Source organism: Carex rostrata, chromosome 17 (genome assembly GCF_964058835.1).
Source record: "Carex rostrata chromosome 17, lpCarRost1.2, whole genome shotgun sequence".
NCBI lineage: Eukaryota > Viridiplantae > Streptophyta > Magnoliopsida > Poales > Cyperaceae > Carex > Carex rostrata.
This window is the reverse complement of record NC_135934.1, coordinates 5,755,508-5,778,361: the sequence shown is the minus strand read 5'-3', so window position 1 is coordinate 5,778,361 and position 22,854 is coordinate 5,755,508. Positions and strand designations below refer to the sequence as shown.

Genomic DNA, 22,854 nt, shown 5'->3' with positions numbered 1-22,854 from the left:
ATATAGCTATTTTTTCTTTACAACATGATTATAATAACTCCTTTAAAACTGGATGTAAACAAAAGTTTTTTTTTAGAAAAAAAAAGTGTTATGTCTTTAGTTATAATATTCATACCTTCTTATAAAAGCGTGGCAAAAGCTGCTATATATAAGAAATCTTTATTCATATTTTCAGGATTTTACATACTAAAAGTATTGCCTTATTTCATCAGCGATTTTCTTGGGTTCCTCTTTGGTAGAATTTAGCAGCCCCCGTATTCTTAATATTTTTACCCTGTTAAGTCAATCTATAAACTTGGTATAATAATTAAACTTAGCTCCGAAGTATAATGAAATGACGTAAAAATAACAAAAAACCTTCCTTTTTTTTAAGATTTAAGGAATCAATCTCTCAGGATATTTCTCTTTATATAGAATTAAAAAATTTGCTCTCAAATTCCAATACAACAGTAGTACACTATGGGAGGAGGTCGCCGCCTGGCCGGAGAATTCACCGACCTATACTCCGACGACGAAAACGATGCATCCAGCTCCGACGAATCTAAAATTACCGAACTGTCCCCACCGAAGCGGTGCGACGCATGCTTCTCTGCCTATGCGCGCGCTCGTTCTCTCCTGAATTTGAGAGAATTCATTCGGAGGTGCTTCAGACGAAATATCCAACTGTTAATTTTGACTTTTGTTTTGTTCATTTACCTTAAAATTAAATTCTTACACTTTGTGGATATTTGACAGGTATAAACCAGGAGATTTTGTTGGTGATGCAGCTAGAGATAAGATTGAAATCCCTGAAACAACGACACTTCTTTTGATCGGAGGCACTGGAAAGAGCGCACTTGTCAGTGAAATTAAGAGTATTTTTGAGCACTTTTGGAACCCATCTACTGTTGATATGGCTGGAGTTACAGGCAAGTTATTTTGGATTGTGCAACACTCTGATGTAGTTTTAACTGCCAATTAAGCTTGAATTTGATAATCAATATCCAAGACGCAATTAACCCAATTTAAGCTTCGGTTGTGCCAGTAAACTGCAAACTCATTTACTTTTTTTTTTTGCACCAGTCATCCCTGAATTGTGTAACTTTTCAGTGAACTGGTTGCATTTAATGGATAGCAACATGTTAAGAGTATAAACACTTTGTTTGGCAATAATACTTTTTTGCAGATGATCTTGAGGAGCATATGATACTTGAGAATTCAACATCGATATGTGTTTTTGATACTCCGGAATGGTCCATTTGCCTTGAAGAAAATTACAAGATCCTTCAGAAATGGATGAAAAATGGGGTTTTCCATGGAGAGAATAATATCTGGTACCATGATGTTGAATGTATTAAATTGTCCATGATCTAAGTTGTAGTTAATCGTAGATTGGTATGACAAAAATACGCCCGTAGTACTTATTTTCCAAATTAAGTTATCTTCTCTTTTTGCAGTGACTCAATCAATGCAAAAATAAAAAAATACAATAAGAAGAGGATGGTGAACTATGCTATATTAGTGCTTGATGCAATTTCTATTCTGAAATCAATTGATACTCAGGATACACACTACATGGACGTAGCTTATGCAACCTTTAATTACCCATTCCTTTCATTTAAAGGTGTGTTCTCTTTTATTATGTTTTAATTTCTTTTGGATTTAGTAATTTCTCCTATTGTATCTGAATACCTGGTTCCTCTCAGTTTGATTATGTTATTGCCAGGTAGTATCTACCACTGCCAGGGACGAAAGTAGAAAGAGGAAAAGGGGTGCTAAGCACCCCCTATAAATTGAAAATTTTCAGTTTTGTCCTTAAATTTTTTTAATTTTTACAAAAAATTATACTATTAACCCACCTCATAAAATGAAATTACATAACACTTATTTATCTGCCTCAATTGTTGATTTTATATTTTCTAATTGCAGGTGGCAAGCCAGCAGTGGTAGTAATAAATGGAGATCGAGTTTCTTCTATAAATTTAGCTAGTGTTCTCAACTCTATCGAAGATTTACTTGACATTCCTCGATATCAGATTTTTAACATATCAGGTAACATTTGTTCATGATTTAATTGTACGAGTTCTTAATAGTTTTATCTAACAAGAGAACCATATTTTTAGGAATAGATAATTATCATACTGAGTTAAACGTGCTTCATATGTTGCGGTATTGTCTTGAGAAAGCGGATCGCGGTCTTCCTCTTAAGAAGAAATCTCTTAAAATGGTTTGATCTCCACTATTTTTTTTCTTTAAATATGACATTCGGGTTCTTTTTAGCCATAAAAGAAAAGTGTTCTGACATAAAACTTGTTTTTCAGAAACGAGGGTTAGAGCATCCCAATTGGAAGGTGCAAAAATATTTGGACTTAGCCATAGACGTATATATAATTTATCTATGCTTTATGATTCTCGCGGGCATCGGAGGGGCTATGGGGTTATTCTCTTTTGGTAACTGATATACTATATTAAGTTTGCCATTAGTTAGTTGTCTAATATGCATTCTGACTTTTATAGCATTTTGTATATTTACTCATGAATGTAAAACATAGCTGTGATTATCGTATGTAGAATTAGTTGATTTTATGGGCTATGTTAAGTTCTCTGTTTATTTTGTTATGTTCCCATCTTGTTTCGGTGTTGGTTATGGTGCATTGATTTAAATTCTCATATGATGATTCGATCTAAAGTGAATTAGGCATATGAGATTTCACCTTTAGAAGAAAACGAAATTATTGCAAGGTTCTTGTACCAAACTTTCTTGCAAAAATCAAGCTATCAGGAAATATTAGATAAACATCTCTATTGAGGATGCAACGCTGGTTCAACCCATTAACCCAACCCAGAAAATTTCTGAGGAGTCGAGCATGTTCATGAAATCGATTTTACTTGATTGGTTAGGAAACTTTTAAAATTATTTATTTATTAATAGGATCTAGAAATTTTCATAGCAAGTATAAATAGTGTCTTGTCTTCATTTTGAAACAAGAAAGAAGCAAGAGAGAAAATAAGCAATAACAAGTAAAGAGTATTGTACCAGCTTGAAGCTTCACGATATTATAGTAGCAGAGGTGTGATTTTGAAAGTTCTACAATTGAGTAATAGAATTGTAATATTATTAAGGAGTTGTAAGAATATTTTTGAGTGGTCAAATAAAATATTGTTTTACAAAGAGTTCCCTCTGTATACTCAACGGCCTCTTTTCTAGATAACACTGAAGTCTACAACTAACAATTTGCTCTGTAACAATTGCAACAAGCTTTGGAGAAATGAATAGCTCATTTGAGAATAAACATGCATGCTCTTTCAAAAAGAAGAGAAAATTGATATGCATGGATCTTCTGTTGCCATGGTAGTGTGGCCAAGTTCCTGCGATTCTGCATGAAGAAGGTAAATTCGGTACCTATCTTTGCATCCAATTCTGATTAAAAATCAGCAAGCTGCATGGCTGTCTCGAGCGTGCCCCTAAACCTCGTCAAGTTGAGCTGCACATTTTGCCCGTCGATGTATATAGGCTTGCTCACTTCGTAACCTTGCATGTTTATCGAAAGTGGGTCCGTGATAACTTGGTGGTCGATCGGGTACTTCTCAAGGAGCGTACTTTCATCTACGCTGATCTTGTACTCCACATACTTCAGCCCCATGTCCTGTGCCGGCTTACGGTAATATGCTTTTGATACCCAATCCAAGCCCCATGGGACCACTTGAACCAGCACTGCGCTGGGTCGCAAGAATACCATGTTTGTCAGCCCTGCACCGTGTACACCAAAAAGAACGTGGCACTGGTTCACCAGCTCAGCGAACGACTGCAGCTCTGACATTACCTTTGGTGTGGCAACCTCGACTCTGAAACCAACTTCTTTAGCAAGGTTGATTACTTCCTCTTCATTGAGTAACATTCTTGACTTGCGCCTTGAGATCAGTACCATTAGAGGTTGATCCTTTTGAGTTGGTAGTGTTTTTGCCGGGTCATTTGCTTTATGAAATAGTGAACTATGAAGAAAATGGAGAAAGTCGATAGTAGTGAGGTTTCCCGGCGCTTCAGTGTTGTTGCAACCCAGATGGCCGTGATAAGTAAGCCCCACAACGGCCCCTGGAAAGCAGTGAACCTTTCCTGTGACACCATTACTTGGGACAGATATCATGTCATATAAGGAAATAGCAGAGAGCATGCGCTGGTACTTCTGGGCCCACCACGACTCATAATCGGTCAAGATGAGACGTACATTGGGGCGCAAAATGCTCGAAGTGATAAATAACGGGATGAGGAGATCGTTGATATCATGGAAGAAGTTACCAGCAAATCCACCAGTGGAGAAGATGATGGCCGGGACCACATGGTTCACGTCACATGCCGGCAGCGGAGTAGTAGAGTTGGCTTGAAGGAAGTTAACTGGGGAGGTACGTATCATTGCAGGTGCGTCGATTTTTCGTGGGTACGGGAGAATGCTGATGTTGTTTGTGTCTGCTGGAAGCCTTTGACCACCGGTTAGGTATATGTCAGTGGTGTTAGATGTGGTAATGTGGATTGCGACGGTCGACGTAGTGACGCACATGTCAGAATATGATGTCGAAATGCAGCCAATTCCATTTTGGAGCAGGTCTTCTTGGCTTTTCCCTGTTGATTTTTTCAATTTCAAATAATTACTACTACTGGATCATAGAATTTAAATAAAAAATGGGGGGAACTGTATATACAAATTATTTGGGTATTAATCTTTTTTCCTGGTTTTTTCAAAAGAGATGCATTATACCAAGTAAATTGAATGATCTGTCACATTTAATGATAATCGACTTCTTAATTGTTAAAGGACAATAAAAGGTGAGGCTATGGTGATATTTATATTACATAGCGGCCCACAGTATAGACTAATAAATCATTTTTAAAGTTCAAATAATCGATCTGAACAGTTTAGCATGATCTTTATATAAAAATATACTTGCAGGCCAAAATTTATATTATTTTTATAATTATTTTACTATTTTTTAAATAGGTAGAAAAACATTTAATTTGAAAATTTTGAACCATCCAAAAGCAGTGATTTTGGATCATTAAGTTAAATAAAAAAAAGGGGTACTATTTTTTTTCACTTTTTTTTTTTCCCAAAATGATGCAGTATACCAACTGAATTGAATGATCTATTGCATTTAATGATAAATGATTTCTTAATTGTAGGACAATATATACTTAAACAAACACCTCTTAGTAGTTGCTGTAGCTTTAACCTTATGCTCTCAGCATCCATGGCATTCTCTTTGTTTAGTAATCTATGATCATCTTGCTTCTTTGATTGTTCGATACCGACATTGTCATCTCTCTGTATTTCTCGCAATTGAAGAGCCCCTGGATTTAACAAAATGCATCACAATGTTTACAATTATCGATACAATTATTTTACAAGCAAACTATGGCGTACATGAGCGTATGGAGTCGGCGTCAAAGCGAAGCATGAAGGCATAGATCAATGGAATGAGAAGAAAAGCAACAAGAACAAGGTTTTTAGCATCTGTGGCCATCTAGCTGTTTGTTGGTTTTCTTGGTTAGACTGGGTATGATCATACTCTGTCATCATATAATTTGATCAAATATATATATACATACATGATACATGCCAGTAGGGAAGTGGAGATGACTTCTTGTTGGCACTTCCTTTTCTTAATTAATTGTGTATTTTTGTAGGGCAACACTAGACACTAACAGCAAAGGAATTTGGGATCAATATTTTAATAAGCATCTAATAATTTGTTTCTAAATTATATGAAGTCAAAGAAAAAAAAAATCTGCCGACTGGGTAAAATTAGTTGGTTACATATAATATAACATGATCAGCTGTACATTAGCAGGGGCAAAACTGTCAATTTTTTATTGATATTAACTGTGATTTTAAGTGATCAAATTAATAAATGGAGATATTAATCAACTTAATTAGTGAGTTTAGATGGGAACATAACTAATTGAAATATTGATGGAGAAATATACTAATTTCTCTGTTATATATTTTTCTTGATTAACCTTAAGATATATATACTAATTTCTCTGTTATATATTGTTTTGCATATAATTCACTATGATATCAAGAATCAGGTTTTGATCTAGTAGTCAAGACAATGCTCTTCGTATGGGAATTGTTAGGTTCGAAACTCGGATAGAAGATATTTTATGAATATTAAATCAATTGGATGCCTTGACAATTGACATCCTACTTTACTGAATTTTTTTTTTTTTACCAGGATATCCTATCTGAAGATTACAAGCTAGTGCAGAGCTTATGTGATAATCCCTTATTGGCTATTGATATTGTACTTGTTTAAATGGCTTGAAATTAATTCATTAAATTTTTGCCATAATTGGTTATACAGTACTTGTTGATAGAACTTTGATGATTTGAACAGACTTTAAAGAGAATGAAATTAAAATGAATAGTAATTCTGCCGGCAACTTGGATCCTCTGTTACCCATACAAGTCTATCAGAAATGTGGCGAGTTATCCACAGCCGGACCCACGGTGACAAGCACGCGCACTTCATTTCTCATGGCCACTTTTATTGGAGAAAAGTGCAGTCCGATGAACATTGAATCATATTCAGTCTGATATTTGGTTTGAATCATTTGATAAGTATCAAGATTCACACACCATTAAATTTTACATAACAAAATTAATATAAATTGTCTGCATGAATTTTAATGCGGATCAGATGGCTCCGGCTAAGCATTGCACTGAATTTGGTCCAACACCTAAAATGCCTATGGTTTCAATTTTAATAGATTTTAACTTAAGAGGTCTGCTAACAATTATCGGAAATGTTCGTCAAATAATGATATATAAATTTAAACATGAACTATTTATATAATATTACACCAAGTATAAATTTTATAAAAAAACTATATACATTCTTGTTAAGTGATACGTTCTTGTTAAGTGACATGTCGGAGGCGAAATTCCTCCAACAAATTAAATAATTTCTATAGACTCAATTTTGATCAATGCTAAGTGACCCGCCTCACGGTCGGTGTCAATGATAGCCCAAGGGAATCTACACTCTTTGCGGGCTTTGTGTTTGGTAGATGAGAATGACCATGTAACGGTACCAAAATTCACTTGAGATCCGTTTCTATTGGTCCAGCTTGATTTCAGGATCACAATCATTTAATCATATGATTATTAATTTCCACGGTTTTAGGTGCACCGACGAATGTTCCAATAATTAAATTAGTTAAATATTAGCGTGATAAAACACCACAAGTTTTTTTTTTTTGTCGTTTTCATGTTTTTTTTAAGTTTCAGACGCACATGGTGTAGACATTATTGAGCATAAAAATAAAAATAACATCAATTTTATCTACGCATCGAAATTTAGTAGAATAATAACTTATATATTTTAATTTTGGCGAATTTTGATATCAACTGTCGTACATAAATTTGATCATGAATGGATACATTTAATACACAAATCTGCATCTCCGTATATATTTATATGCTTGTTTTGTATTATAAGTAGCATGTATCGAATCTCCACCGTTGGTTTGGTTCAAGGTTAGGGCTGTAAATGAGTCAAGTTTGAGCGAGTTATCTCCAACTCGTGCTCAGCTCATTTAAGAAATGAACGAGTCAATTCGAGTTGGGATGTTAAAAATGAACTGTAAAACTAACTTGAGTTGGTTCACAATTCGTTTATAACTCGTTTGACTAGTCAATTTTTTTAGTTTTAGCTATATATTAGTAAGAGTTTATCTAAACACAAACAATTCAAATAATTTAGTAAGAATTTATCTAAACACAAATAATTCAAACATAATTAACAAAATAACTAACAAAATAAAAAATCTAAACAACAGCTTAAGAGTTATTTAGAAGGACATGAGATTTATTGTGACAAATTCAGTTGTTAATGAGTGAGTTGAGGTATGCTCAAACTCAACTCATTTATTGAACAAGTCAGTCAACTCGAGTTAGAACTGACTCAAGTTATAAATGAGCGAGTTAAAATGAGCAATTAGTGAGCGAATTATAAATGAGTTATGAATTTAAATAATTTTGCACTGCTCTAGTTTAGGGGTGTCAATGGCACTCTTTTACCCGTTTACCCGACCCGTATCGTATCCGAAAACACGGGTAAGGGTAAGATTTTTTTTCCGTTAGCTAATCAGGTACGGGTAAGGGTAATGATTTTTTTTCGTTATTTTACCCGTTTTCGTATAAGATAATTTTAAAAAAATAAAATTATATATAGATATATATTTGTATGAAGATGATACATGATACAATAAAGTTTTTGTATTTTATTAAATTTTCATAATATAAATTAGTTGTATTCATTATTATGTTTTTCTTATTTTGAAAAATATTTTATCAAAAACACAAATCGAAATGTTAATGACATTTTTTTTTATCCGTTTACCTGATTACCCGACCCGTACCGTATTCGAAAATACGGATAAGAGTAAAGATTTTTTTTCGTTATCATAACAGGTACGGATATGAAAATATCTCCACCCGACCCGTATCGTACCCATTGACACCCCTACTCTAGTTCAAACTACCAAAGCCGAGATTGCGGCCTAAAGAAAAAAAATTATAAACAGCACGAGGCAACAAACAAGCCTTCTCGTGAATTGATTAAAATAATATTAAAAAAAAGGAAGCAAAAAGTCAGCCTCAAAAGTACCAAAAATTGGTTCGGTGATGGTTCTGCTGCTCGGTTGTCAAATTGATTAATATAATAAATTTGATTGAGAGGATTCATTAATACATTAATCAAACATCAACTTTCATTACTTAATTGTTCCTTGTGAATAATAAGCAGAATATATATTATTTTAATAATGTTAAAAGTTTAAAACTGTGCTCCACAACACTTAGACGGAGAGGAACGGAAATGAAAAGAAAGGAAGAAGCAGTGTGCGGTTTCTCTCGCTACAGTGAAATCTACATTTCAATTTTGAAGGTATGAATTTGATAAATTTGTATAACGTGTTCCTTTCATTACAGTAGTCCGTTTCTTTCTTTTCCTCTCCAATTACCTGAAGCGGATGAACAGCGTGGGTAGCCCGGACGCACAAGGAGTTCCTCTTCGTTCTCGCTCCTTCCCTTTAATGAAGGAGGTTCTTTTCTGCTCTAGAACACAGCCTAAGTTGTCAAGTTATTTAATATTTTAAAAAAAATCAATTGAGTTTTTAATATATCATCTCTTACATAAAAAAAATATTTATCACTAAATCAAAAACCGATTCTCCATATACATAAATATACTAGTCACAAATTATATTTTCATTCAAATTTCGTGACAAATGCAGCATTACTTGTTGTACTTTGCTAAAATGACCGTTCAGAAAATTGGAGCAGATATTTTTTCTAACTACAAAGCAACCTGTGGGTTAGTTTCCTGTTGTAATATCCTAAATGCTGAAAAAATCATCTTTTTTGACATAAAGCTGTTCGTTTTCTTTTGATCAATCTTAATAAGTTTTTTTAATGATCTATCAATGGAGATGACAGCTCAGGAGGGAAAAGGGTTTTTTTTTTTTCTTTCTTTTTTTACCTTGTAAGTTGTAATATTTCTCTTGGAGAAAATTTTAAATCATAACGTGAGGTAGTGATGATAAAATAGAAAAAAAAAAAAATACAACTCAGCAGTGGGTGAATCGGTGATGCGTGGAAATTTTGCAATGAGGTGGACGAAAACGAAAAGGAGCCTCACATCACATGGGCCTTTTTATAGTAGAAAATAAATAAATATTTAAAAAAAAAAGAAGAGGAAATCGTTTTTATGACATGAAAAAATTCACACCAAATATGTAGTTTGTAAGAATTCGCTAAAGAATCGCATATTTAGTTTGATTTCTTAGAGTGCCATAGCACAGTACTATTTGCTACACAGTTTACTGCCCTCTTTAAAAAAAACACAAATTATTGCAATTTGTTAGAGTTATTATTTATAAATATTCAATTTCTTTACAAATGACAAAAGATAGAACATGAGTTGTTGTTCTTTTACAAATAAAATTTTATGTGACTATCGAGTGAGTAGCGTTATGGTCAGAGCTCTATATAGTTAGTTATAGCTACATAATAGTTGTGCTATAATTTTTTTGAATCTTAGAAGCTATAGTGTTATCAATTGTTTTCTATAATATAACTAGTTATCTGTGATAAATGTTATTTAGAATCTTGATTGTGGTACAGTAAGAAATCATATTAAACATGTGGTTTCTTATAATATTATGTAAGAAAACACATATTTGTTGCATTTTTTTCATGCCATAAAGAAACATCTTCATCTTTCCACTTATTTAAAAAATCTTCATTTCTTTTCTAAAAAAGAAAACACTGTCACATGGCATTCCACATGGCGCCGACTGCTTCAATTTAGTGGTAGTTTTTCGTTAAATTTATGTCTTTTTCACGTATATAATACTTCATTTCATATTTGAATGTTCTCTTATATATTATTTTATTTCTTTTTTTCCTAATTAGATTTCCTATGTTAATAATTAATTTTGAAAGCTACTGCCGGATTTTAGTTCTCATGCATGCCCAATCATCAGTTATTATTAGCATATTGTAGATGTTACAACTAAAGATAATATTTATGTGTTATATTTATTGTAATCATCATCACTATTATCGAATTAGATTGGTCCATGATAAATTCAGATAAATTGAAAATAAAGTTTATAGTAAACAACATTGCTCTTAAATTGAATAAAGGTTATATGTTAATTTTTCCAATTCAGTGTTGTTGAAATCATATTAAAAATAAACTCTCAATAGCAAATATAACAGCAATGATAGTAATAACTAATAAAGATGTGTTGTACTCAGAAGTTCAAATCAAACAATATTCAAAATGAAAAATTGATGCAAAGAATTAAATTAGAAAACCAAATGTCGTTTTCTAATGAATATCTCTAAATAGACTACTTAACTGAAATAATGAGTTTAATTTTAGTCTTGACCTGTTTGACTATTTTAGGAAAGTATGATTCAGCCATTCAACACTTTTTAAGCACCTGTCTATTCACCAGTTCATAATAGAGGAGAGTTCCAATATTTCATGTTTTTCATACCTCATAATATCCTCATACTTTATATCTTCATTTTTAAAGTTCAAACTGTTGATCTGAACCGCTCAACATGATATCCATACTAAAATATGCTTGGAGATGAAATTTTATAATTTTTGGAGATTTTTTTTTACTATTTTTTAAAATAGAAACAAAATCATTGTTTCTGGACCATTAAAAAAACAGTGATTTTCTACCCATGTGAAAAACTAGTAAAAAGTTTTCAAAAATTATAAAATTTCATCTCTAAACATATTTAAGTATGGATGTTATGTTGAGCGGTTCAGATCGACAGTTCGAATTTTGAAAATAATAAAGATATAAAATATGAGGTATGATGAGGTACGAAAAATACGAGGTATTAAAACCCTCCTCTTCATAGTATTCTATGCCTTTTGTTGTGCACCAAAGAGCTCCCCTAAATCTACAGTACCTCAAATTTTAAGTTTAAAATTCGGAAATAAATCTGCTGTGATTCCTTGGGATCGCAGGGACCCTGCAATTCCACATCCGCCCTTTTATTTATTTTGAGATTCGTGCAAAAAATAATTTCTTTTAAGATTCGTAGATTTCACAAAATAGATGGTGAGATTTGGAATTGCAGGGTCCCTGCGATCCCAAAGAATCGCAGCAGATTTATTTCCTTAAAATTCAGATGAAATTGAGCTGGCGGTACGACAATTGGCAAAAAATAAGGCATCGGGTCCGGATGGGATCCCGAATGAATTTCTCCAATCCCATTGGTCTACTTTAAAAGAAGAGGTTTGTAATTTAATACACAGCTTCTATCATAATTCACTTGATTTATCAAGCATAAATCAGGCCAACATTATTATGATTCCAAAGAAGGAGAATGCAGTTCAAGTGGGAGATTTTCGACCTATAAGTGTGATGAATGCTATTCCCAAACTAATATCCAAGCTGCTAGCTAATAGGTTGCGGTGTCATCTGCCTGATTTAATTGCCTCGAATCAGACGGCATTTGTTCAAGGGCGACAAATTACCGAGAATTTTAACTCGACTAGAGAAATGTTAAATCACATTTCAAACTGTGGGAGACCAGCTTGTTTTATTAAAATAGATTTTGCCAAAGCGTTTGACTCGGTCAATTGGGATTATCTCAAACGAGTTTTGGAGTCACGGGGTTTCCCGGAAAGATGGATTAGTTGGATTGAAAGTCTACTAAAAACTGCTTCTTCGAGAATTGTCATGAATGGAGGGGAGTCAGAATTTTTCTTTCATAAAAAGGGTTTAAGACAGGGGGATCCACTGTCCCCCATGCTGTTCGATATCGCTGTTGATGTTCTTAGTAAAATGGTAGGGGTACTTAATCACTTGGTGCAGTCCGGGTTATCTAAGAAATTGAAACAAGCAGTTGTTATTCACCAATATGCAGACGATACTGTTTTCATTGCTAATGCAGAGCCGACTACTATTATCACTCTAAAGGTAGTATTACGATTATTCACTGCAGTGTCGGGCCTAGAAATTAATTTTGATAAGAGTACATGGATTCCTCTCAACATCAGTGCTAATCATGTGCCGGTAATTTCGGCTGTTCTAGGATGCTCCTTATCTGATTTTCCAGTTGTTTATTTGGGATTGCCATTGACTTTGAAAAAACCCAGTAGAGAGTTGTTCATGCCTTTAATTGAGAAAATTGAGTCCAAGTTGGAAGGATGGAAAAGCCGTCTCATCTCGAGGGGGGGTCGGCTACAGCTCATGAACTCGGTTTTAAGCTCAATTCCTATATATTTCATGTCTTCCTTCTTATTACCAAGTTGGGTAATTAAAAGGATTGACAAAATTCGAAGGGATTTCTTATGGGGAAAATCTGAAAATAGAAGTGGCATATCGTTAATTAATTGGGAATTAGTTTGTCATCCAAAAGAATATGGGGGTTTGGGAGGGGCAAATCTGACTGTTCGCAATAAATCTTTATTGCTGAGATGGTGGTGGCGATTATACAAGGTTCCAAACTCTTTATGGACTCAGACGGTTCTACAACTATATAATTTAGCAAAAGTTTCAGAAAAACACCACATCTGGATGAGACAAGGGTCTTTCTTTTGACAGCAAATGTTAAAAATAAGACCTTTATTTGATTGGAGTGTTACATGGGATATAGCTCAGGGATCATTGATCTCTTATTGGTTTGATTCTCGGACATATCCAACATTGAATACCCAATTTACCCCTGATCCATCTACCAGAAAATATTCACTGCAAATGGCCATTAGCAGAGGCATGTGTTCAGTACACCTGGTAGGGCATACAGAGGACCGAATATTATGGCTATGGTCAAATAACAAGGAGTATTCTGCCAATTCATTCTATCAACGGGTATTAGCTGCTGATAAAATCCGATGGCCCTACCGATTCATTTGGAAACTTTTAACTCATGATGTCATGTTCCACAGAGGATTACAGTGCAATCTACGCTGTGAAGTTTGCCAACGATGCTCATTTGAAACTGCACTGCATTTATTTTTCCAATGCAATAGGGCAAGGAGATGTTGGACAAAAATGAATGTTCTGTTGGGAGTTAATATTTTACATTTGGGGAACACAGTGCAGAGTACAGTTGATAAATCTTGGAGGGCTTGTAAAGTACAGATGCCAAGGCAGGAATGGGCTTCTTATTTTTTTGCTATTTGTTGGTTTTTGTGGAGGGCACGCAACAGGAAGATTTTTGAAGATTGTGAAACAGACCCGATTTGGATTGCATACCATGCCAATAGAGAAGTTAAGTTGTGGATGAAATTCTGTTAATTATTAATAGTGCAGGTGTTCTGGAGGATAGGTACCAGTAGTTTAGTGTTTGTTTTATTATGCTGGTAAAGTGGAATTCAAGGTGGATGTAAAGGTTGTGTAATAGACAGTATTTAGCAACTACTGTAATGCTAATTCTGATAGTCACTATCGAAAATTTTCAAAAAAAAAAAATTCGGATCGTTTGATAACCCAATCTGAAAAATTTGAGGCTATCATTTGTCTTCTCCGTGCTGACTGTGCATATTGCACACCGTGTCATGCTGGACCGTTATCAATACAGAGACCGCTAATTAGCCCAAATAAGGCCCAAAGAGACTTAGTTGTTGTTCCACAACTTTGCATATTTCACAACCTAAATCACAACTTAATTACAACAACATTCCAAACACAACCGAAACACACACAGAATTTTAAAATTGGTATCTGAATAGTCTTCAGAAATTTCAGATAACAGTAAAAGGCATACATCAGAACCTGTATACACAGTGCTTAGCTGCTTCTTAATCTTTTCTTTCTTCTATTTTTATTTTTTGGTTTGTTTATTTTACTTTTTTCCTTTTTGTTTTGTTCTATTTGTTTTTTATAGAGGCTGTTACTCGTTCTTTACTTTTGTAAAAAAAAAAAAAAATGAATGGAATTTGAGGACTTGACCCTCAATTCTTTTTAAAAAAAAAAACAGTTATCTATGTTGAGGTCTAAGCGCTCCCGACATACTAGTATGGATGACCAGTTACACCAAGGTATTTACCTATTTAAACTGGAATGTTGCATACTGGTACATAGTGTCCATCTGAACACCAATCTGCTTTTGAAGATATATTGGAATTTTAGTGTGATAACAATATGATGATGTGCTTTTGAAGATATTCAGTTCTATTCTAAGGAGTTTAAATAATTATCGGAGGATTTGAACCAAATAGGAAAGAAGAACAAGCATTACTGTGCAATTAAAAGCAACGGGTGGGTGCGTTATTACACACTCAGAAAAGGAGGCAGCTCCCTCACCCGTTTAATTTGGAATCTGATTTCAAAATTCATTCTTTTGTTGTGTACAAGCCAGAATTTTAGGCTGACCAATTCCAAGAACTCTACAGAGAGAATTAGAACACCCAAAGTTCAATACATGGAACATATGACTGACTTGTTTTTCTCTTTTGAAAAAAGTGGCAAACCCATCAATTTCCAGTTGCACAAAATCTATAACCAGTGTTCTTACAAATTACAAAACAAGATTAAGATAGCTAAGATAATCTACATCCTACACTCCCACTGGAAGTCATGGTACCATATCCATGTACCACACCTGATACCAAAATCATGCACCATCCAAGTACCCAATAGCCTATCTAAAATATCCCCAAAATGTCCCCTAACACATGTCCATCTAAAAGCTAGAAAATTATAAAAACAGCACAAGACATCCAATTACATTAAATTCACTTCAAACATTGAAATAGCAATGCAGTGCATTTTTTAAGGTCTTATCTTCGGTATCCTCATCTAAATTGACAGCATCCTGTATTATGTACCAGGTTTTTTCGTTCCAAAAAATCAATTACTTCTAAGCAATTGTCATTAGTTGTTGCACCAAGTGATACATATATCCATGATTTTCTCTTCACTAAAGCCTCTACTGTAACCGCAAGGTGCTAAGTCTGACTTGGGTTAGTCGATCCAACTTCGTCTTTAGACTTACCTCTGGAAGAAGTTGTGCATGGAGATACTAAAAATAAATAAATAAATAAATAGTATATCCTCTTCCATTATGTTAAACTTATAAATCTACCGATGCCGGATTGTCAAATGTAGCGTAAGTAGAGTTAACATAACTCGTACCAACAGCCTTCTTAATTCCGACAAACACCATAGTTTCCGTCATTTCCACTACATCTCGCCACCTTCCTTTCTGTGCATACATATTTCTCAAGGTCATGTACTGGCCACCATGCCAAGGCTCAAGACTAATTAATTTTTGCATCACATACTCTCCAAGTTTGGCATTTCCATGTAACTTACATGCTCCAAGAAGTGCACCCCAAACTGACACATCGGCCTTAAAAGGCATTCGCTCTATAAAATACACGGCCTTGTGTAGCCACCCGGCTCTTCCTAACAAATCCACTACACACCCGTAATGCTCCATTAATGGAGTGAGGCCGTGTTTGGCAACCATTGATTCAAAATGTCGCAATCCCAAGTCCACCAAACCTGCACGTGAACAAGCGGTTAAGACTGCCACCAAGGTAATATGGTTAGGTACTACTCCTTCAGACGGCATTTTGTCGAACATGTGCAAGGCTTTCTCTTCCTCCCCATTGCATGCCAATGCAAATATCATTGCATTCCACGTGCAAACCTCACTTCGAACAATTGATTTGAATGTATTCTCACAAGAATGAAGATGGCCATGCTTGCCATACAAGTCAATTAACGCAGTGCCCAAGAAAGCTGTGAGATGTATCCTATGACGAACAATATATGCATGAACCTCTTTACCTATAGCCAGACCTTCTCGGCCATCTAAATTTGCACATGAAGATAAAACACAAACGAATGTAGCTTCATTAGGGCTCACATTTCCACATACATTCTCACTTTCATGAATCAACCTTCTAAAGATCCAAATTGCATTGTAATGAGACCCATTTTTTGAAAATCCATTAATCAGTGTTGTCCAAGAAATGATATTTCTTATTGTCATGCCCTCAAAGAACTCATTAGCAGAACCCATGTCATCAGAAGCACATGCGACATCGAGCATGGCATTGGAAGAAGCCAAGTCTGGATGAGGCATTTCATCGAACACCTTCTTTGCATCCACAAAGCGACCCAACTTAGCATAGAACTTCATAAGAGAGCAACCAACGAAGTTATCAAATACAAGGCCACGACGAACGGATTGGCCGTGAATGACAACCCCACTAATAGGAGAGGATGATTTGAGAATAGAAGGAAAGGTGTGATGGTTAGGTTGAGCTCCAGAGGAGAGTAATTGAACAAAGAGGCGGAGGGGTGCATCAGAGGGTTTCCCTTGGCGGAGGTATGATTGAATCAAACAATTGAAAGAAAAGGTGTTTGATGGTTTGGGAAGAAGGAAGAAACCAGAGGTGATGAGAAGTGCATGGATTTCAAATATTTTGCTGGGTTCGGTGAAATGCCTTTGGAGTAGAGCTTCTAAGAAGTGCATCATTCATTCATTCATTCTTTTGATGGTTCTGATCAGATCAGAGGCTCACCGCCACAGACTGCACGCTTTGTACATAAAGATATTGACGGAGTAGTTTTTACTTCATGCAGCACTGTGCTGATTTTATTGTTCGGAATCGGAAGGAAAAACTGCTCTGTCAATATTTTTACCCCGTTTTGTCGCTAACTCTAAGCAAGCAACAGCCAACAATGCGATTGAAAGAATTGGACCGTTTTGTCGTCAGAGTTCGTCTTTTGAGTAGTTACAAGTTTACAACTTGATGCGAAGCATGAGGTTGAGAACTTTATAGGTTTGGTCGGAAAAAAAAAAAAAAGTATCATATTTTCAAACATAAAATTAATAAGAAAAAAAATGATGCACAATATAGATATAGATACGAAGGATGAGTGCTTTAAAATATTATGCAAAGCACTTTTTTCTTCTTCTGTTTGTAGTATATGTGATATTTTATCATTTATGAGGAGCATATTTAAAATTGATTTTTATTTTTGTAACATGTGTTTTAATCTGAAGAATGAAAATACTTGATCTTTGAAAATCTTGACTGTGCAAACTTAAAAGGCTAGCAGTAGGTACCCATGATTTATTAATAAATTACTAATTATTTTTTTAATAATATATTAAATAAATCAATTCTATCATAAATTGTCAAGTACTATATAAAATGTTGTATAGATCAATCTAATCATAGTAATAAAAGTTATATTATATACCTACAAATTAAAAAATAGCATCATATATAATTTAATATATATCAATTATCATATAAAAGTAATGAGTACGAAATAACTCTTATTCGTATTCTCATCCAATAAATCAATTAAACTAAAAAAAAAAAAAAATACTTGTACTCATATATTTTTTTGTACCCTGGATACAATATGAGTCGGGTAAATGAATAAAAGAGTTCCATGTTCGTAAGATATTCGGCATAGATAAAATAAAGATATTTAATAGATAAAAGGTTTGAATATAAATAATTCTTGTAATTGTATGTATTCAAATTATGTATAAATTTGTGAAATATTTAGAAATAAAAATAATGATATTATTTATTTAAAAAATTAGGTAGACAAAAATGTTTCAAAATTCAGCCAAGAGTATTGTTTGGATGGGATTTCTTTTCCTCTCCGATCAAAATATTCATCCCATTTGAAGTTCCGAAACTACTCATGAAGCTAGGAATTATATAAACGAGCTATACTTCTATTCATATTTTATATTCAAATGAATCTAAAATGTTGATCTTATTTATTAATAAAAAATACTTCCACATAAAATTTAATAATTTTTGTAGTTCATTTTAAATATCAAATAAATTAATTAAAGCATTAAAATTAACCTATTATGGATAAGTAGAATATTTTTTTTTCCCAACTTGATATATAATAAATTCTGAAAAATCATAAAATTTTATCCGGAACTATATGGATAAGACATTTGGATTATTTATAAAAAATGAAAAGTGAAGTCGTGAAATTTTAATTTGTGGTATTAAATGCTTGTGGCATTAGAACACTCCTCAGTATAACAATATATACATGTGAAGCTAACTTATTTTTACTATATATAATCATTAATTTTATGCATAAAATACAATAATTTTAGATGTGACTTACGGTGCTTTGGAGAATAAAGAGATTGTTTTATTTGTAACCATACATTTATTACGAAAGTTTAAATAGTACGTCAATTTGAACCGTTTAAAATGATCTCCATATTAAAATGTGCTTGAAAATCACAGTTTTTCTAGAAAATAGTGGATTTTAATAAAAATAGTGATTCTAAAAAATAGTAAAATATTTAAAAGAATGATTTTTTTTTTGTCTCAAATCATATTTTAATACGAAGATCATGTTGAACGGTTCATATCGACTGATTGAATTTTAAAATCGCAAAATGCAAGTGAGAAGTAAAACACAGACTTACTTCCAAATTAAACATGATTGGTATATAGTTAGATCCGAGTCGAATACATAATCCGATCCACACAATTCCTCAACTTGCTAAATCCAGCTGACGATCTAATTTAATAAAAGAAAATACAACCACAACCCAAAATCAATTTTATGTAAACGATAATATATATATAAAAAAAAAAACAGCGCAAAATAATATATGGGCTTAAAATCAAAACTATCCCCAACCTAGCTAAAATTGCCCAAAATCCAGATGGGTTTGTATCTTTGTGACACGTGTGAAGAGAAAGAGGATTTTTTTTTTTTTTTTTTTTTTGTCATTCAAGAGAAAGAGGATTGAAATGAAGGGAAAGATGATATGACAAACTTCCTCTAATATTATGTCATTGGATGAATTTAAATTTGAATCAAATATTATGAGAGGTGCTACGGATTTAATTTCTTATTTTTATGATCCTTCATGACTAAATAATAATATATATCCATTTCATTTTTTTAAGCAAGTGATCAGCTCTTTTAATAATGTCAAATCAAATCAACACTTCAATCAAAACATAAGCAAATATCATAACGAGAATTTTTTCTCTTTTTATTCAAAGCCTAGCTACAACGATCTCGCTCAGCCTCAAATAGGCATTTATTAAGGTTTGAATCACCGCTAAAAACAGTCTATCAGCGGGATCTTTGTTCCACTCACTCACTCACTCACTGAGTCACTGACTCACCAGACACATCACTCATTGATCTCTCCAGGCTCTCCTCATACATAGGACTAAGAATAGTCATCTCCTGTTGTCTGCTGAACTTGAGTCTCCTAGCTTGCTCCATTGATAATCGGTAAGAATGCATCAGTACTTGCAACGGCATGGCTCGAAGTACTGAATTCTTGCCTACAGTCTGACTTCTCATGGCATTGTGGTTGGTGTTGAATGACACCCACTGGAACATCTCGCGTTCGGCTCTCTTAAGGACAACAAAGTTTTGAGGGATGAGAATTATTTGCCCACGATGGAGCGTGCCATCAAAGACAGTCTTGCCACGGTGGTTGACGACCTGGACCCGTCCTTGTCCACCAGTTACATACATCAAGCTATGACAATTTATGTGCCAGTAGGGTGTAATCATGGAATTCTGCAAAAGTTCCAATTAATAAGTATAATTAGTTATTTGAGACGAACCAGCAATTTGATCACTCAATTCAATTTTTTTTAAAGATTTGAAGAACTGGTCCTCACCCTTTGGAGAACAACTCTTGCGGCACTCATTTGCACCAGATTAAGAATCGGAAGCTTCTGACTGTTGAGGATTGCAACTCTACTGCCTCTTTGGTTGAAATAGTCGGCACGAGAAGGAATATCTATGTTGCTCCTTATCTTCATTGTGCAGAAGGCCTCATCCAAGCCGTTGGTAATGTTTTGCGGTCCATATATATTCTTGCCAAACTGTTGCCTCTCCATGCTCTCCTCGAACTCTTGTTGTTGCACCTCTTGACTCCTTGAAGGCCTGAGCATCTGAAGTCCCTCTTTGACAAAAACTATCTCGCCTCTCGGATCATTCTGACTTTGGAGTCTCCGTACTAATTCTGGGTTCACTCCGAAAGCCTCCGCTAGCATCTGAGTGTCGAATCCACTGAACACGTTGTTGCTTAATAGTTGGGTTGTTCTCAATGATTGGCTTCCTATTTCGACCATTGGTTCAACACTTTGGAACCTTCCAGCTAAGTGGAAACACTAAAATCCGAATTATGTTGTTAGTCATGACTAATCATCGAGGTGCAAAATTTATATAAAAAAGTGTCATAATCATGCATGCTTTTGAACCGATTGACATGACTTACTCTATGCATAGGTTCCAGCTGGTTAGCGGTGTTACTCGTGTCGAAGACATGTACGGCAACCATAGGAATATCACCATCATTGTAGCACCAGAATGTGACACCTGCTGGTAAAGCGATGATGTCTCCTTGTTGGAAGCGCCTGACCTTTTGGTGCTCATCCCGAAGTCTTTGTTGACTCTCGCTTACGGTACCTTGCAAATATTGCTCAGCTTGTTGTTGAAAAGATTGGAAAGATTCAGGGCAACCCGGAAATATGGTTGAAATAAGTCCTCTTCCTGCAAAAAAATAAATAACATCATTGTGTAATTATATACTTTATTAGACTAGCGATCGAATGTAAACTTTTGAACTATAGATATTGTAGCACTGGTGATTATTAATGAACACGAGAAGGAGAGAGTCGGAGAGCAAGAAACCTTGTGTTATGTAAATAAGGGAAGGTGCATTATGGTAGGTTGGCAAGAGAAGGCCTCTAGGCTCCATGGTATAGCGTTTGAGCGACACACCAGCACAACGTAACATCTCATTACTCTCCTCATAATATTCAGTCACACCAGCTTCAGACGGTACACGCCGAGATGGATTGAGCGCATCAAGACGGTCAAACGACTCAAACCGACATCCTCTTGGGTCTCCAAAACTACGCGAGCTGTGCCACGCACTCTGGCCGCCAATGCCGAACTGTGCAATAGCCCCATGACACAAGACCAAGAAACAGAGGGAAAAAATGAGAGAGACAGAGGTTGCCATATTAATTTGTTGAATACGGTAATACACTAGATGTTTGGATCAGTAGAGAGGAGTGAGGGTTAGGGGTATTTATACATACAAAAAGGTGCTTTTATTTTGGATAAATGCATGATGTTTGGTAATATAAACACAAAAGGGCTCAACAGACACCTCATAAGCATAATGCTTGAAGCCTCATTTTTTTCTTAATCCTGTTGCTTTCTGTGTTCTAGATAAATATACGGTGTCTTGTTTCTTCCTAATGGTTTAGAATTTAGTATAAAGGATATGGTTCAAGTTTATTTAAAGTGTCAGAACTAGGTGCGGATTTGGTTGTTATAAAGGAGTAAAACATATGATATGTTTTTTAGACCTCTTCTTTCTTCTTTTGATAAAAAAAAAGAAATCGGATTGTTAATTCTATCTAGTAGGCTGTAAACATGAAATTAAAATAACACGCAGTAAATAAGTTGGAATTTCGCATAAATGAAATTTGGTTTACAGAAACTAGGTATCTTTAATAAAATAGGTAGAGTGCTACTTTATTAAGAGGAGGGTGAAAATGTCTTCATTTTTTATGCCTTCATCGTATCTCTATTTTTAAAAATTTTAATAACTCAAAAGTTAAATCTTAAAATTCAAAATAAAACCATTGGATATGAACTACATCATTTTATCTATGCACGTATAAAAAATTATGTCATTCCAATTTTGTTTTGATTGTCATCTTGAACTTGTAAAAATGTATACTAATGTGTGGATGATTTCTAGACATTAATTTTTCAACTTATTGATTCATATAAAAGCAAAATCAAAATGTGATAAAAAAATTTTGGGCACATATATAAAATAGCATAGATCACATCTAACGGTTTTATTTTGAATTTGAAGCTTTAAACTTTGAGTTATTTAAGCTTTTAAAAATGGAGGTATGATAGAGACACAAAAAACGGAGACATTTGAATCCTCCTCCTCTATTAATATGGCCCTAGAATTGATATTTTATATTTTTTTTATTATTTATATTTTCCAAAATGATTCATTTCAGATTTTTTTTTTGCGTCTCAAGAGAACTTGCAATGTGTATAGAAAAGTGTGCAATGTTGTACCTTGACAAATAAAATTGGAATATAATTTTCGCATTTTAATTGATGATTTTTGTTTTTCGAAGGACCAATACTTTTATCTTGCACCGGATATATATGATCTTGCAATCACTTATCATGCCTCATAAAATAAACAATTATTTTGCTGAAATTAAGGACAACTTTAAATAAATACAAGATGACCGTAATCACACTACTTAATACTTATCCTCATTACAAAATTGTTCTTTCTCTGA

The 22,854-nt window shown here is 34.1% G+C and overlaps 4 protein-coding genes and 1 pseudogene across 7 annotated transcripts; 1 reads left to right on the top strand and 4 right to left on the bottom strand.

Moving 5' to 3' along the window:
• The first annotated feature begins 300 nt into the window (after positions 1–300).
• Positions 301–2,590, top strand: LOC144568586 (P-loop containing nucleoside triphosphate hydrolases superfamily protein). 4 transcript variants are annotated; one of them, XM_078318959.1, is made up of 7 exons: positions 301–641; positions 736–908; positions 1,166–1,313; positions 1,437–1,603; positions 1,909–2,031; positions 2,109–2,206; positions 2,301–2,590. In XM_078318959.1, the coding sequence occupies exons 1-7, from the start codon at positions 460–462 to the stop codon at positions 2,436–2,438; spliced, it is 1,029 nt and encodes a 342-aa protein (XP_078175085.1). In that variant the 5' UTR covers positions 301–459; the 3' UTR covers positions 2,439–2,590. The 4 variants fall into 4 exon arrangements, with proteins under 4 accessions (XP_078175085.1, XP_078175084.1, XP_078175083.1 ...); XM_078318958.1 differs by having other exon boundaries at positions 329–641; positions 736–925; positions 1,177–1,313; XM_078318957.1 differs by having other exon boundaries at positions 331–641; positions 2,103–2,206.
• A 468-nt stretch (positions 2,591–3,058) lies between these two features.
• LOC144568585 (alpha-1,3-arabinosyltransferase XAT3-like) lies at positions 3,059–5,569 on the bottom strand. Its single transcript, XM_078318955.1, has 3 exons — positions 5,397–5,569; positions 5,180–5,323; positions 3,059–4,597 (listed from the first exon to the last, which is right to left on the bottom strand). The coding sequence occupies exons 1-3, from the start codon at positions 5,494–5,496 to the stop codon at positions 3,405–3,407; spliced, it is 1,437 nt and encodes a 478-aa protein (XP_078175081.1). The 5' UTR covers positions 5,497–5,569; the 3' UTR covers positions 3,059–3,404.
• Positions 5,570–14,998: 9,429 nt separating this feature from the next.
• Positions 14,999–17,006, bottom strand: LOC144568325 (Tetratricopeptide repeat (TPR)-like superfamily protein). The gene has a single exon (XM_078318632.1). The coding sequence runs from the start codon at positions 17,004–17,006 to the stop codon at positions 15,594–15,596; it is 1,413 nt and encodes a 470-aa protein (XP_078174758.1). The 3' UTR covers positions 14,999–15,593.
• Positions 17,007–19,523: 2,517 nt separating this feature from the next.
• On the bottom strand, positions 19,524–20,670 carry LOC144568434 (cocosin 1-like). The gene is made up of 2 exons (XM_078318790.1): positions 20,182–20,670; positions 19,524–20,077 (listed from the first exon to the last, which is right to left on the bottom strand). Exons 1-2 carry the CDS (start codon positions 20,635–20,637, stop codon positions 19,652–19,654), a joined length of 882 nt encoding a protein of 293 aa, XP_078174916.1. The 5' UTR covers positions 20,638–20,670; the 3' UTR covers positions 19,524–19,651.
• Positions 20,671–20,696: 26 nt separating this feature from the next.
• On the bottom strand, positions 20,697–21,533 carry LOC144568069 (12S seed storage globulin 1 pseudogene; annotated as a pseudogene).
• Between the last annotated feature and the right edge of the window lie 1,321 nt (positions 21,534–22,854).